The 16,604-nt window shown below is 44.8% G+C and overlaps 1 protein-coding gene across 5 annotated transcripts in view; it reads left to right on the top strand.

The window, feature by feature from the left end:
* The window catches only part of Ttll11 (tubulin tyrosine ligase like 11), a 244,964-nt gene that overhangs the window by 26,353 nt on the left and 202,007 nt on the right, over nt 1-16,604 (top strand). For 4 of the 5 annotated variants that reach the window (XR_005873187.1, XM_040735695.1, XM_021234061.2 and 1 more), the window contains exon 2: nt 14,150-14,246. The exons of the other annotated variant lie outside the window; for it this stretch is intronic. Coding sequence is in view for 3 of the 4 variants with exons in the window: in XM_040735695.1 (XP_040591629.1) it covers nt 14,150-14,246 (97 nt within the window). In the remaining variant the exon portion in view is untranslated. The remainder of the gene's footprint in view (nt 1-14,149; nt 14,247-16,604) is intronic. 5 annotated transcript variants of the gene reach the window in all.

Raw genomic sequence — 16,604 nt, 5'->3', positions numbered from 1 at the left:
CCCCAGCTGCCTCTTCTGTGGAATGGGAGAGAGCATCTACTCCTAGGGACAGGTAGGCTAGGGACCCAGGGACCCAGGGACCCAGGTCTCCCTGCCTCACTACAGTGTAGGGTTGACAGATGAGCACCACCATGATGGTTTCCCTTTACGTATGTGTGTGCATCCATGCATGCATTCACTCATGTGTGAGTGAGCACGTGTGTGCATGTGTTTGTGTGTGATTATAGGTAGCAGACACTTTGGGAGTCAGTTCTTTTCTTTTACCTTGGGTACCAGGACTCAATCTCCAGTCCTCAGTAACAAATGCTTTTACCCGATGAGTTATCTCATCAACCCCTGACATTGTTTTTTAAACATCAGTTCTGGTACAGAACTCAGATCCTCATGCCTGTAAGACAAGCAAGCGCTTTATGGAATGTGCTGTCTCCCAGAGCAGCTCCCCAGGGACCTGCTGTGGGTTCTGGCTAGGAGGTGGCAGGTACGATGTTTAATGAAGCTGTTTCCTGCTAGGAGGAAAGGCTTCTGAAATGGAAGCCTCCTTGGCTTTGCCTCCATTTCAGTTAATAAACACATTTCAAGCTCCGATGAGGAAGAGACTCCGTAATTTGGGGCTTAGAAGCGAAATGACAATTTACCACTGTGAGGGACTCAGGAGCAGAGAGGTGGCTCTTGATGGCTTCCGGAGTGTAATGGAGTTACTTTATAGTTTATCACTGGTATTGGACCTCTTTTCCGTAGGCAGAGTTACGATTCGACAACTTGGGGACTTTCAGCATAGCGATGTTACTGTTTGTGTCACCCGTATAAATTGAGAAGTGGAGAAAGAACATTGTGTTTAAATTGGGATCTAATCTTTCCAGAGCCATTTGCTAAATAAACTGGAATTTTAATTAAAATTTCAGGCTGAGAGGTAAATCACTTTGGAAATTCGTGGGTTTTTTCTTTCCTTCTCCTGCCTAATATAATCACCACTATTTAAGACTCTTCATGGGTGGGAGAGTCAGTAGCAGGGTGGATATCCAGAAGCGAAGGCTGATGTCATGAGAGGTAAAAGATCACCTCCCCCTCTGATTGACATGGCTCCTCCCCCTCTGATTGACATGGCTCCTCCCCCTCTGATTGACATGGCTCCTCCCCACACTTACACTATTTGGCAATAATACTGAGCTCACTGAAGACTTGGGACCAGACATGGAGGTAGACCACAGACCCTAGGAGCAGATGAAAACAAATGGGCTTAATCTAAAATACAGCCATGCTTTAGCGGTAACTTGGCGAGCGATGTCCAGAGTGGCTTACTGTTTCTGCAATAACGAGGGGTGAGCAGGAACAGGAAGCTTCATAGATCACCAGAATTGCCACTTTCCAACAGAAGGTTGTTAATTACCCATCCTCGTGCTGTATTTGTGGGCTCTATTAGAGGGTGAGTAATTGTGTTCCTGGGAAACACTCCGGTGCGCATAACGGCACCGTTATTAAATTGCAATGCTCCTCTGAGCCCTAGTTAGCCCCGAGAGCGCCTCTCCTTGGGAGTCTCAGCCACCTACATCCTGGGGGAGGTGAAAACAGAAATGGCGGCTCATGGGCACACGAGAAGGAGCTTAGAAGGGACTCTCCTGTGCCCAAGTCCTCAGCGATTTGTCTTCCCCTCATCCCAGTCCATGCCTGTCTCTTGGCCCAGGCAACGTCCCAGCTTCCTCCTCTTCTCCCAGCCCTGCTCGACTTCCTCCTCGTCTGTGAGTGCTGGTTGACTTCCTCATGGAGTCTGCTCCATCCACGTCCTTTCTGGCTCTCCCAGCTTCTCCTCCCCCGCCCCCAGCTTTCCTGTGCCTGCAGAGCCAAGTTCCATCCTTAGCTTGCCTGGGAGTTCTTCAGCATTGTTGTGGGCCACACGGGGCCCTGTGGAGCTCCCCAGCCTGGTGTCCTTGAGCCTGAGCTTCAAGCATGCGGAACTCCCCGTCACCCACCCAGCTTCTCTGACTCTTACAGTGTCACTTCCCTCCCTCCCTCCCTCTCTCCCCTCCCTCCTCCCTTCCTCCTTTCCTTCCTTTTATTCTTCCTCTTCTTCCCACTCTTTTTTGTTATTGTGGTTGTTTTTTGAGACACGGTTTCTCTGTGTATCTCTGGCTGTTCTGGAGCTCACTCTGTAGATCAGGCTGGCCTTGAACTCACAAAGATCTGCCTGCCTCTGCCTCCTCCTTCTGGGATTAAAGGGTCAGATTAAAGTTTTCTTAACCTCAGCTGCATACCTGTCTTCAGATGACTCTGCTTCAGGGTTTCCTTGAGGACTCCTGCTGGGGTGTCTTCTTTCTGTCTCCAGGCATGGCTGGGGAGGCGCCGTCTCTGCCTTTCTCACCAGGGGACGTCATTAGTGGAAGAACAGTCATGGAGCCTTGTTCACCACAGTTGCTAGCTGGGCTAATTTACTCCCACGATGTGCCAGGCCCCTGCTTCAGGGAGTCTTTCCCCTGAGTGGTTGTTTTCATGTCTGCAGCACCCTCTCCAGGGACACTGTGCTGTCTGTCTTTCTGGATGATGAAACCATAGCCCACCACAACTGACAACGCTGAGACTGGAAGCCAGGCTCTCAAACCGCAGGCAAAGGACTCGTCCACAAGTGCAGGCTCCCCAGAGGCCGGGCAGTGGATTTCCTGCCCACCCAGAGGTCTTTCCCCATCAACCGTTCTCACAAGCCAGAGTCTTGCCATGGTCCTCAGCTGGTGGCTGGCACTTCTCCGTCGTCTGAGAGGAGGACAGTGCCATTAGATGGGATATAAGTGGCAGAGAAATGGAGTGAGCTGGCCTTCTGCTTCCAGGGTTGGCTTTGATCTGCTTGTTTTTGTTTTGTTTTGTTTTTCGAGACAGGGTTTCTCTGTGGCTTTGGAGGCTGTCCTGGAACTAGTTCCAGGCTGGCCTCGAACTCACATTGATCCGCCTGCCTCTGCCTCCCAAGTGCTGGGATTAAAGGCGTGCTCCACCAACGCTTGGCTTTGATCTGCTTGTATTTGGCAGCTAGAACTGTGTTCAGGATCTGAGAGTGATGTGGGTTGGATCTGAAATGTCTTGCAAGGCCATGTGGTACAGAATCGGTCCCAACCCTTGGCCTTATTGCAGTGGTGGAAGCCTTGGGAAATGCGGCTCAGCGAGAGAGTGCCCTCTCTCTCTGGATGGAATGTGCCCTTGGAGAGGATGCAGACAGTACCTGGTCTCTTTTGCTTCTTTGCTAAGAGATGAGCAGATTTGCTTCCCGATATGCTCACTGTCATAAAGAGGTTGTCTCACCTTAGGAGCAAAAGCAACAGTGTCGGCCAGCCATGTCCTGAAACCTCCATAGTTGTGAGGCCAGTGAATGCTGCTCCTTAATGTTTGTCACTTTAGGTATTTGTTACACGATGGGAAGTGGACTCAGATTCCTCCCGGAATCTGCTTCCTTACAGAAGGTCAGTGGTGAATTTTTAGTCTGTCTCCTGAATGTTTCTATGTCCTTTTGCTATGATTTTCATGGTTTCTTCCTAACTGGGTCTTAAGTTATCTGAGAGTGGTCACAAGTAGAAATAACCGCTGCCTAGGAGAGCAGTGGCCAGATGACAGTTGGGTTCAGACCTGTGAATGAGATAAATCCAAAGAGGGGATGAAACCAAATGCACAAAACAAAAGACACTTACTGCCCAGAGGCTAGGGGGCCACCGAGGGGCAATAAGCATCCTAAAGGCTGCAAAGAGCTGTGGGTGGGAGAAATGAACCAGAGGGAGAGAGGGGAGAAGAAGAGAAGGAGGAGACAGTGGACCGTGCGCTTCCTAAGGTCCATGGGATTCATCCTTTAGGCTTTTTGTCCCATGCTGTAGTTTGGCTTGTTTCTAGAGAGCAGGTGAGAAGGAATTTTAATAGCTTATATTACCTTAATGTTGAGCATAAATAAGGCTCTCTAATCAGCAGTTGAAGATTGGCTGGGTTTGGGTCACAAGCAAGCACTGGGAAAGGCAAGTTTTAGTTATGCCAGAGGCAACTAGGCAGCCTCCACTAGGTTCCACATGACTTATGTCAGACTGGAAGTTGATGCCAGAGCTGTAAGTGTATTAAGCACATTTATGGCCTTTTCTTTGAGATGTTAGCCACTGGTGGGTGCTTGCTTTTGACTCAGGTTGGCTGTCAAGCCATCTAGCTTAGTAGAATTAAAGAGCACAACTTTTGCAGAGAGATCAACGTGGCTTCTGGTTCTGGGTTTGCCACCACTGGGATCATATTTATTTTGCAGAATGGGGGCAGATGTGCAAGATATCTGCCATAAATAGTAATTGTTATGTTCTCTGTAAGGACACATTCAGTTATAAACACTTATTTTTTATTTATGTATATATGCCTGTATGTATGGTGTGTGCAGTGCCTGTGGAGGCCAGAAGAGGACGTTTGATCCCTTAGAACTGGAGTTAAAGAGTTGTGAGCAACAACACAGGTGCTGGGAATCAACCAAAGTCTACAAAAGCAACACATGTTCTCAACCTCTGGGCCATCCTCTAGCCAGCCAGGCTGCCCCTCCAGCCCCCGGGCCATCTGGTGTTTGCTCCTTCAGTTGTTTGTTTGTTTAGTTTTATTAAAGATTTATTTATTTATACAGTGTTCTGCCTGCATGTATGCCTACAGGCCAGAAGAGACCACAGTTCTCATTACAGATGGTTGTGAGCCACCATGTGGTTGCTGGGAATTGAACCTGGGTCCTCTGGAAGAGCAGCCAGTGCTCTTAACCTCTGAACCATCTCTCCAGCCCCAGACCATCTGTTTTAAAGCACTGGTTTGTATGGCTTTTCCTCTCTACATACTGGACATATATTTGCCCATAATATTTTCCCCACTTTTATCTCCAGTCATTGAGAGAGTTTCTATTTGCACAGCAGTTTTATGAAGAAAACCATTCACAAAGTGCACAAATGTGAGTTATACTTTCATCAGCAATAGCCATGAAATTTCATTTTTTTCTAATATGAGCACATCTTTTGGGACATTAAAAGAGAGACCCTGTCTAATAGAAGTAATGACCCAACTGGGATTAACAAACATCTATAGAACATTTCATCCACATAAAAAAGAGTATACCTTCTTCTCACCACCACATGGAACCTTCTCAAAAATCAACCACATACTTGGCAACAACTTCAGCAGCTTCAAAAAAATTGGAATAACTCCATGCATCTTATCAGACCACCATGCTTTAAAATTAGAATTCAACAACAACACAAATTGCAGAAAACCTACAAACTCATGGAAATTGAATAATGCACAACTGCACCATTCCTGGGTCAAAGAAGAAATAAAAAAAGAAATTAAAGACTTTCTAGAATTCAATGAGAATGACGACACAACAAACCCAAACCTATGGGACACTTTGAAAGCAGTGCTACGGGGGGAAGTTCATAGCACTAAGTGCCCACATGAAGAAACTGGAGAATAGTTATACTAGAGAATTAACAGCACAGCTGAAAGCTCTAGAACACAAAGAAGCAAACTCCCCCCAGGTGGAGTAGACGCCAGGAAATAATCAAATTGAGGGCTGAAATCAATAAAGTAGAAACTAGGAAAGCAATACAAAGAATCAATGCAATGAAGAGTTGGTTCTTTGAGAAAATCAACAAGATAGACAAACCTTTGTCCAAACTTACCAAACACCAGAGAGTGAACATGCAAATTAACAAAATCAGAAATGAAAAGGGGGACATAACAACGGACTCTGAGGAAATTCAGAGAATCATCAAGTCATACTTTGAAAACCTGTACTCCACAAAATTCGAAAATTTAAAGGAAATGGATGACTTCCTGGATAGCTATTACTTGCCAAAACTAAATCAAGAACAGATAAGCAATTTAAATAGACCTATAACCCCTATGGAAATAGAAGTAGTCATCAAAAGTCTCCCAACCAAAAAAAGCCCAGGTCCAGATGGCCTCAGTGCAGAATTCTACTAGAAATTGAAAGAACAGCTTATATACCAATTCTTCTCAAAGTATTCCATGCAATAGAAGCAGAAGGGCCTTTGCCAAACTCTTCCTATAAGGCTTCAATAACCTTTATCTCCAAGCCACACAAAGACACAACTAAGAAAGAGAACTTCAGACCAATATCCCTCATGAACATTGATGCAAAAATACTCAATAAAATACTGGCAAATCAGATCCAAGAACACATCAAAACAATCATTCTCCAAGATCAAGTAGGTTTCATCTTAGGGATGCAGGGATGGTTCAACATACGAAACCATCAACGTAATCCACCATATAAACAAGCTGAAAAACAAAAATCACATGATCATCTCACTAGATGCTGAAAAAGCCTTTAACAAAATCCAACACCCCTTCATGATAAAGGTCTTGGAGAGATCTGGGATAACAGGAACATACTTAAACATAATAAAAGCTATATACAGTAAACCAACAGCCAACATCAAACTAAATGGACAGAAACTCAACACAATTCCTCTAAAATCAGGAACAAGACAAGGCTGTCCATTCTCTCCATACCTTTTCAACATTGTACTTGAAATTCTAGCCATTGCCATACGACAAAAGGGGATCAAGGGGATACAAATTAGGAAGGAAGAGGTCAAACTTTCACTGTTTGCAGATGATATGATAGTTTACATAAATGACCCAAAGAACTCTACCAGGGAACTCTTACAGCTGATTAACACCTTCAGCAAAGTGGCAGGCTACAAGATCAACTCAAGAAAATCAGTAGCCCTACTATATACAGATGATAAAAGGGCTGAGAAAGAAATCAGAGAAACATCACCCTTTACAATTGCCACAAACAACATAAAATACCTGGGGGTAACGCTAACCAAACAAGTGAAAGACCTGTATCGCAAGAACTTTAAATCTTTAAAGAAAGAAATTAAAGAAGCCTTCAGAAAATGGAAAGATCTCCCATGCTCTTGGATAGGTAGGATCAATGTAGTAAAATGGCAATCCTGCCAAAAGCAATCTACAAATTCAATGCAATACCCATTAAAATCCCAGCACAATTCTTCACAGACCTTGAAAGAATAATAATCAATTTTGTATGGAAAAACAAAAGACCCAGGATAGCCAAAACAACCCTATACAATAAAGGAACTTCAGGAGGCATCACCATCCCTGACTTCAAGCTCTATTATAGAGCTATTGTCCTGAAAACAGCTTGGTATTGGCACAAAAATAGACAGGCAGACCAATGGAATCGAATTGAAAACCCGGATATTAACCCACACACGTATGAACATCTGATCTTTGACAAAGAAGCTAAAAATATACAATGGAATAAAGAAAGCATCTTAAACTAATGGTGCTGGCATAACTGGAGGCTGGCATGTAGAAGAATGCAGATCGATCCATGTTTATCACCATGCACAAAACTTAAGTCCAAATGGATCAAAGACCTCAACATAAATCCAGCCACACTGAACCTCTTAGAAGAGAAAGTGGGTGGTACCCTTGAACGAATTGGTACAGGAGACAGCTTCCTGAACATAACACCAGTAGCACAGACAGTGAGATCAACAATTAATAAATGGGACCTCCTGAAACTGAGAAGCTTCTGTAAGGCAAAGGACACAGTCAGCAAGACAAAAAGACAGCCCACAGAATGGGAAAAGATATTCACTAACCCCACATCTGACAGAGGGCTGATCTCCAAAATTTACAAAGAACTCAAGAAGCAAGTCTCCAAAACACCAAAGGATCCAATTAAAAAATGGGCCACAGAACTAAAAAGAGAATTTTCAACAGAGGAGTCTAAAATGGCTGAGAGGCACTTGAGAAAGTGCTCAACATCCTTAGCCACCCGGGAAATGCAAATCAAAACAACTCTGAGATACCATCTCACTCCTGTCAGAATGGCTAAAATCAAAAACACCAATGAGAGTTTATGCTGGAGAGGATGTGGTGAAAGGGGAACACTCCTCCATTGCTGGTGGGAGTGCCAACTTATTCAGCCACTTTGGAAATCAGTATGGAGATTCCTCAGAAAAATGGGAATAAACCTACCACAAGACCCAGCAACTCCACTCTTAGGCATATATCCAAAAGATGCACATTCATACAACAAGGGTGTCTGTTCCACTATGTTCATATCAGCATTATTTGTAATAGCCAGAACTTGGAAGCAACCTCGATGCCCCTCAACCGAAGAGTGGATAGAGAAAATGTGGTACATTTACACAATGGAGTACTATTCAGCAGAAAAAAAAATGGAATCCTGAGATTTGCAGGCAAATGGATGACACTAGAAGAAACCATCCTGAGTGAGGTAACGCAGTCACAAAAAGAGAAACATGGCATGTACTCTCTCATATATGGATTTTAGACATAGATCTGGGGAGTGCCAGCCTACAATCCCATGGCCAGAGAGTCTGGGAAACAGAAACTTCATTCAGTGGCTGATGGAAGAAGAGGCAGATTCCCACGGCTAATCACTGAGCTGAATTCAAGAAAGCCAGTAACAGAGAGGGAGGACTGATGACCAAAGGGATTAAGACTGGGCTGGTTTAACCCCCAGAAACAGCTGACCTGACAAAGGTTAACTCTTGAATCCCAGGCTGATGCCTGGGAATCCAACATGGGACTGATCAAGACCCCCTGAATGTGGGTGTCAGTGAGGAGGCCTAGGGAATCTATTGAGCCTTGGGCAGTAGATCAGTGCCCATCCCGAGTATACACACGGACTTTGGACTCCCATCCAACAATGTGAGGTGCACTCTCACCCTGAACTCTTGGGGGGAGGGTCTGGGCTCTGCCCTGGATGAAATGACAGACTATGGACACCCCCATGGAGGGCCTCACCCTCCCTGGGGAAATGAGGGGATATTGGGGGGTTGAGGGGAGGGCACGGGAGGAGGGGAGGGAAACAGAGAGGGACCTGGAACTGACTGTGAAGCAACCTTGTTTCTAATCTAAATTTAAACTTAAAATAAATAATAATAATAAAAAAGAGAGACCCTGGCAAGGACAAATGTGTTCAAAGGACGTTTAATGACTCCAGCTCTTGTCTTAGCCTGTTTTTAAAGTATATTTTCAGTCCTCTGGACAAGAAGGGGAATGGTTTTGGGTTCATCCTGGTGTGTCTTCTTTGTGCCAGAGTTAGTGGTGTAGTGATGAGGGTCAGTTTGTTACAATGCTTCCTATTGGACTAATATTTGACTATAATGATTAGTTCAATATGTGGCATGCAGTGGTGAACTAGCCAGTTTTCTATTACTGTGTTATAGTAATAGAATGAAATACTGGAGGGTCTTTGCTTATAGAAGAGAACGGATTTATTGAGTGCAGGGGCTGGGGTGGCTTTGCAACCACCATGGCCTGCAGAGTGACAGTCTGTGAAAGATAAAAAGGTAGTTTTGTTCAACACTACTAAGTAGCTGCTATTGGTTCAAACTTCAGGAGTCTGACCCTGGGTAGCTTATTTTAGGCATATTTAAGTATAGCATAACTGGTGAAAACTTTCCTGGTGATGATAAAATCAGTCCCGTGTGTACATGACTGCCTCAAAGCTCTTTGTAAAGTACATGTGACATCATTCATAAAGATGGGTCCCACAAAGGTAGGTTATACAGACCGACTGAGAAAAATGAGCTCATGTTAAGGGTCTAGGGGAGAATCCAGTATGGTTTCAGCCACACAGATATGTACAGGTTGCCAGGCTATTAACCTGTCTGCTCCCAGCCTTCTGGGCAGGTAACAGGTTATGTGCCCCTTCCCTGGAAGGAACAACCCCGCGTGTTTGACATTCCTGCTTCCTTTGGTGCTCATCTGTGAGTACAAGGACCTCCTGCCTCCCACAGTTGAGCTCCTGGTCCTGGAGTTTCCAGTCTAAGACCCTCAGGATACACATCCAGGCAACAGCAGGCATCTTTGGACTCAGAGTCAGATCTTTGTGAATTATGTGCATGGGTGCAGGTGCCATGGAGCACATGAAGAGATAAGAGGGCATCCTTCCATCTTCCGTGGATTCCAATGATGGAATCCAGGTCACCAGGCCTGTGTGGCGAGGCCTTGTCCACCAAGCCATCTCAACAGTCAGGTTAACCATCTTTTTTTTTTTTTTTTTTTTTGAGACAGGGTCTCACTATGTATCCCTGGCTTCCTGGAACTTGCTATGTAGACTAGGATGGCCTTAAACTCATAGAGACCTTTCTGCCTCTGCCTCCTGAGCTCTGAGTACTGAGATTACAGGTGCACGCCACCTTGTATGGCTTGGGTCTCGGAATCAGGGAAACCAGGATTTGAAGTCTGCCTTTACCAGCCCTGTGACCCGGGGGAAATGATTTACCTTTGCAAAGTGTTGTGTCTTCAGTCTGTAAACAGGGTGCATGGTCCTGCCTTCCTCATAAGACTGCCATGAGGGCTGAGACACTACCCACCGTGTGGGGCACACATTAGTAAGTCACTAAGAAACGTGGTGTAGAATCTGGAGAGATAGTTCAACAGGTAAAAGCACTGACTGCTCTTCCAGAGGACCTGGGTTCAAGTCCCAGCACACATGTGTCAGCTCACAACTGTCTGTAATTCCAAGACCTGACACCCTCACACAGGCATACATTCAGGCAAAACACCAGTGCACATAAAATTTAAAGATAATAAAGTATTAAAAAAGAAAGAAACATGGTGTAAACACAAACTGGCAATGACGTGTGTATTTGAGTATTCGCTGCCTTTTGTAAGTTAATTTGATCATGTGTGCTCTTGGTGCTTTACATGGGCTTTGGGAAATGCCGACTTGTGCTCATCATTATAGTGCCAACAAGCAGTTTCTCTATCTTGAGACTCCCCTGTGCTCTAGGGTTCATCTCTCCTTCTCCAGCAACCTCTGACTTTCACTGACGGCTTTATCATTGCCATGGTTTTGCCTTTTCCATAATGTCTGATGGTGGCACTGACACATTATGTAGCCATTTCAGATTGGCTTCTTTTGCTTAGCAGTGTGCACAATGGTTTGCTACATTTGTCTCATCTCCTGTCTATCCACTCACCTGCTGAAGAGGCTGACGCTGGCCATAAACACTTGTGTTCAGGGTTTTGTTTGGATGTAGTTTCAGCTCACTTGAATAAACACCAGGAAGTGTATTTACTAGACAATGTGGTAAGAGTATATTTTGTCTCCTAAGTAACTGCCGGCCTGCCTTCCAAAGGTGGTTCTGCTATTTCACAGTCCCTCCAGAAGAGAAGGTGTGTTCTCACTCCTCACATCCTTGCCAGCATTGGGCATTGTTAGGTTTCCAGTCTGGGTCAGTCCAGCTGACATCTGTGTGACTATATTTTGTTTTACAAGCATGTGGCTTTGTTTTCAGCTTTGACATCAGGAGTGTGAGGTGTCCCACTGTGTTTATCCTTTTTAAAATTGTTTTGGTCAATTAGAGATTCTTGTAATTCCATTTATTTATAAGATTGCCTTTTCTATTTCTTGCCAAAACCAAATCATGGGTGTCTTGTTAGAGACAGTGAATCTATAGCTCATTTTGGATAGTATTGACATCTTAATTAATACTGTTTTCCAATCTGTGAAATGGGATTTCTTTCCCTTTATTTGAACTTTCATTGATTTCCTTGAAGAACATTTTGTAGCTTTGACTGTACAAGGCATTTATTCTCTTCCCAAGTTAATTCTTAAGTATTTCATGCTTTTGGTATTACAGCATGGTTCAATGTTGTAGTGTGGTTCTGTGATTTTCCAAAGGCTTTTCACACAATCATGAGGGCTTCCTACACACAGGATCCTATTGCCTACACCAGAGGCCATTTTCCTTCTCCATTCCAGTGACAGTGTCCTTAATTTCTTCTGCCTGTTGCTCTGATATCATTAACTCTGTGTTGAACAGAAGCGAAAATCAGATGTCCTCGTCTTGTTCTGAATCTGAGGCTTAGGACTTCAGCTTTTTGCCGTTTAGTGTGTTCAAGCTCTGAACAAGGCCTTTGAAATTGTGCTGTTCTATGCTCCTAGCACCTATATAGGGTCTGGAACATAGTAGCTATTGAACAAATGTAGTTTCTTTTCAAACTTAAAGAGCTAAAAGTATTTGGGATTTTTTCTCTCTTTCTTTCTTTTCTTTTCTTTTTGTTGTTTTGTTTTTTTTGGAGATAGGATTTCTCTGTGTAGCCTTGGCTGTCCTGGAACTCACTCTGTAGACCAGGCTGACCTTGAACTCAAAGATCTGCCTGCCTCTGCCTCCCAAATGCTGGGATTTAAGGTGTGTGCTGCCACCACCTGGCAAGTATTTGTTTTTTTATTCTTTTCTTTGTGCTTTTTTGTTTGTTTGCTTTTGTTTTTATAAGACCAGGTCTTACTCTGTAGCCCAGGCTAGTCTCAAGTCATGGCAGCTCTCCCATGTAGCCAAGGCTAGTCTCAAGTCATGGTAGCTCTCCCATGTAGCCCAGGCTAGTCTCAAGTCATGGCAGCTCTCTCCCCTTCAGTTCTTCAAGTGTGTATGAGCCACCATACCTAGTTGTAGAGATGCGAGGAAAATGGCACAGGTGAAAAGTGTTACCAGGAAGCACACTAGCAAGGAGTTGGCATTGGTCACTAATGATGGGCAATAAAGTCACTCCAGTTATGGTTCAGTTGCTTGGGAAGTCTGAATTTTAGAGTGCCATCAATGTTGTCTTTGCCTTTTCTATATTAGACTTACCAGCTGGAAGGAGGATGCATATGTTCCAACTCTTCATATTTATGGCTGCTGAATAAATAACTTGCCACGCATTGGAAGCAAAGAAAATGAACAAAAATCTATAAATTATACATAAAAGTTGTCCATGCCCATAGATGTAATAGCATATGCCTCACTGTGGCACAGCTTTGAAGCCACGTAGCTGATTTAAAGGACTTGAGTCTGTTGGCCTCGGTTTTAATTTGGGATGCCTGGAAGCATCCCTACCACTATTTCATTAGTCATGGCGTGTGATTTCATCAGGATGTAACCCTTCAACTCACAGTAGATAAAAATTCTGATGAGTGTAGTCTCAAAATGGGAAAATCAAATGGTTTTATTTAATTTATAGCCTTCCCTCTTTCTTTAGACTTTTAACAAGCAAGTTCTAAATATGAACTAGCCTGTCACATTCCTGTTAACAAGGTCATCCAAGTCACATTTTAAAGAACTGCTTCTACAGATGCAGAACTTGCTGATGACATTAAGGGTGGCAGAGTGTAGCAGAAAGAACAGGCCTTTTGGTCTCAGTGAGGGTTTTTCTGGCTGAAAATAATTGAGACCCTAGAGCTTGTACCAAAGAGGAACTTATAACGCTGGGAAGATGCTCTCAGGATCCAAGGCCATGTTATAGGACAAGGGCGGGTGAGCAGCCAGGCCGGGGAGAACAACAGGCCTGAGGAGCCAGGGTCATTCTGTCGCCAGGAGCCATGGCCCCGTGTCACGTTTCTCTTCATGACTGGCCCTGCTCTCAGCAGACCGCGGTCCCTTCTTCTCCTCCCTCAGTCATCTACAGCTGTCCAGTTCTGCTTTTCATTGCTCCGGTCCAGGGGCCAGCAGAGGTTGCCTGACATCTCTGACTTTTCAAATTCCTAGAAGGCAGACTCTCATGAGCTCATTTTGAGTCAGGTGACCACACCTGGCTTGCTCATTTATGAATTCAAAGCATCTGCACTAAGGCCCAGGGACTGTCTCTGCAGCCAAGGATGCTTCCTGCTCTGGGTGGGGAGTTGCAAGTGAGGCAGAGGCAGAGGGAGAGGGGGACTGACTCTGCCTGTTTTGGGGATCTGGGTTGAGGGTTGCTGTTTTCAGACAAAGGGAAGGAAGTGTGGACTTAGGATTTAGGTCATTTTGTCCTAGGTTTAAATCAAAATACCCACCTCCACCCCCTATGCACATGTATACCAGCTCTGCATGAACCGACTCCTCTCAGCCTTAAGTTTTTAATCAGTAAAATGGGACTAACCCTTTGTAAAGCAGTCTGAGATGTATTAAGGCAAAATGATGCTTGCCAAACCAGCAGGACGTCCACCATTGCCCTGAGCAATGGACCTGTGTGAGCATTTCTTCACTTTGTTGCTTGCCTTGAGGGTTAAACCATGGGATGTTTACCTAGTGTCAGGCATTTGTAAACCCTGAGCCCCCAGTGTGGGTGTCACCCCTCTTACTCTTACTATGAGTCACATGTTCCCCTCTTTTTCTAGTTCCCATTTGGCCGGCGCCTGCCTTGTGACATCTACTGGCATGGAGTTTCATTTCACGACAATGACATACTCTCCGGTCAAGTGAACAAGTTTCCAGGTATCTGCTGTTATTGTTAGCCTTTAGAATAACCCTGGGTCCAGAATGTAGTCTTCTACAGGAACACAGCAATGTTTTAGATCAAAGATGAGGACTCTTAATTGAGAATCTCTGCCCATGCTTGCTGGCTGCTGTTGCCATGGGGAAGGAGTCCCCAGGGAATTGTGAAAACTAACACTCCTGAGGGTCTGAAGATGGAGACTGGCATTCACAAGTTAGAGGTGTGCTTTCTGTGGGCAAAGTGCTTGCTGTGCAAACATGAGGACTGGAATTGGAATCCCCAGCACTCCAGGCCTGGTGGTCCACCTGCAATCCCAGCTCCCTGGGGTAGAGACAAAGGATCTTAGGGAAAGCTTCAGGCCAGACTAGTTGGATGGGCGGGTACAGGCTCAACTGCCCTAGTGAATAGAGGTGGGAGTAATGGAGCGAGGTACCAGATATTAGCCCATGGGCCTCCACACACATGTGTGTGCGTGTACATGCTCACCAGCACACACACATACCATGCACACATGTGAACACACACAAAATGAAAGCACATGCTTTGAATTTGCTGAGTTGGAGTTATAGCACAGGGAGTCCAATGATGGGACCTCAGTGTCTAACTAAAGAATTCAGCCTTCTCGACCATGGAACCAGGCTTTTGGGAATAAGTCACAGAAATGAAGAGCCTATCTGTTTTCTCTTCAAGTATCATAGTTGAAGGTATCATTGGACATCCCTGATCTAAATGCCGTAGGCTGTGGACAGCCTCTACCTTATACCTAAAGGCTGAGTCTCATAACGTGGCTTACCCTGCCGTGGCAGAAAATGGTCCTGATCATCGCCATGTGTGTGGCTCAGCCTCCATCTCCTCTACAGTCATATCCCTGATGGTTGTGTGGTGGCAGAGGCAAAGGGCAGAGGGACTCCTTAGGGAGGAGGGAGTGTTGGTTGAGCTTCCGGATTCAGGCCTCCCTCATATCAATTTTGTTAAGACATTTTATTGTGATAGTATATTCTATTATAATACAATAATAAATAATTTTAAAGGAAAAGTCACTCAAGTTCCATCTCTCATTTAAGATTATATTCTCTCAAAGTTTGATTTCTTTATTTTTTTATTTTATATACATGAGTCTTTTGTCTGTGGTATGTGTGTACAATGTGTGTGCAGTGCCTGTGAAGGCCAGAAGAGGGCATCAGATACCCTGGAACTGGAGTGACAGATGGTTGATAGCCACCACTTGGGTGCTCTGGAAAAGCAGCATGTGTTCTTCGCCCCTGAGCTGTCTCTCCAGCCCAGTTCTCTCAGACTTTAACCATGACCATTGTTTTTATGTTGTAACCTCAGAGTGCAGCTGCCATAAGAGTGCCTTGTTAGTGTCATAGCTTTTGAACTTGTATTGAAGGGACAGCAATTTGCCCTTTTATTGCATATCCCATCCAATATCTTCAAGAAAAGACCCCCCAGCTAGCCAGATATGGTGGCTCACACTTGGGAGGCTGAGACAGGAGGATTGCCATTTATTTGAGGGCGGCCTGAGCTACATAAAGAGTTGCCGTCTAGCCTAAGCCGTGGAGTGAGACCAAAACAAACAACAAAAACACCACTTCTCAGAAAACTCAATGTCCATATACCCATCTATACACTGACTGGTTTTGCCATGTTCACCAGGGTTTTAACTCAGACATTCAGGGTTGCTGCTGTAGGCTACTTGGTTCACTTGGAAGGGTACAATGTAGGAAGCACAGCATGGCTGCCAGCCCGTGTGGAGCATTTATCTTTAGTAGAGTATTTACAGAAGTTCCAGGGACTTGTTTCTGGCCCTCAGTGAAAGACGAGACACAAGGAAGCAAGGTCCACATCTGTCTTGGCTTAGCTCTCTCGTCATCTGAGTCTCAAGATTACCACTCAGAAAAGCCTGGGGCTTCAGCTTCCTGCCTGGTGTCCACGCAGCTTACCAATCCCTGGTCATGCTAGCCATGAGCCCTGTTCTTTGCCAATATAGCAGCTATCCCACCATTATTGGTTTTGAGGTGAACAGAGCTGGAAGTTCTCCCAAGGTCAAATTTACTCTCAGAAGGGCGTTGTTAAAGAGCAAGAGAGCCTTGCAGCCGGGTCCTTGAACCCTGCTTTAATGAGCTGCTGCTGTCTTTTTCTGCCTTGCTGCTCACAAAAAGACTACTTCTTTAAAAATAAAAAAAAAAAGGACTTCTTGAAGTCATGGAATAAAACAATTTCCATGACAACAACACCACACTGACTTCTTGTGATGCGACTCACAGTTTGTTAGTGAGGTTGCTTCTGAATTTTCTTTCTGCTCCGATCTCCCCCGAGTGAGAGTGAGAGAGAAGAGCAAAGCAGCTACACCAGGA

The sequence above is a fragment of the Mesocricetus auratus genome, unplaced genomic scaffold (assembly GCF_017639785.1).
Source record: "Mesocricetus auratus isolate SY011 unplaced genomic scaffold, BCM_Maur_2.0 Super-Scaffold_100047, whole genome shotgun sequence".
Classification (NCBI taxonomy): Eukaryota; Metazoa; Chordata; class Mammalia; order Rodentia; family Cricetidae; genus Mesocricetus; species Mesocricetus auratus.
The sequence above is the reverse complement of the archived record's forward strand: the minus strand, read 5'-3'. Positions and strand labels throughout refer to the sequence as shown.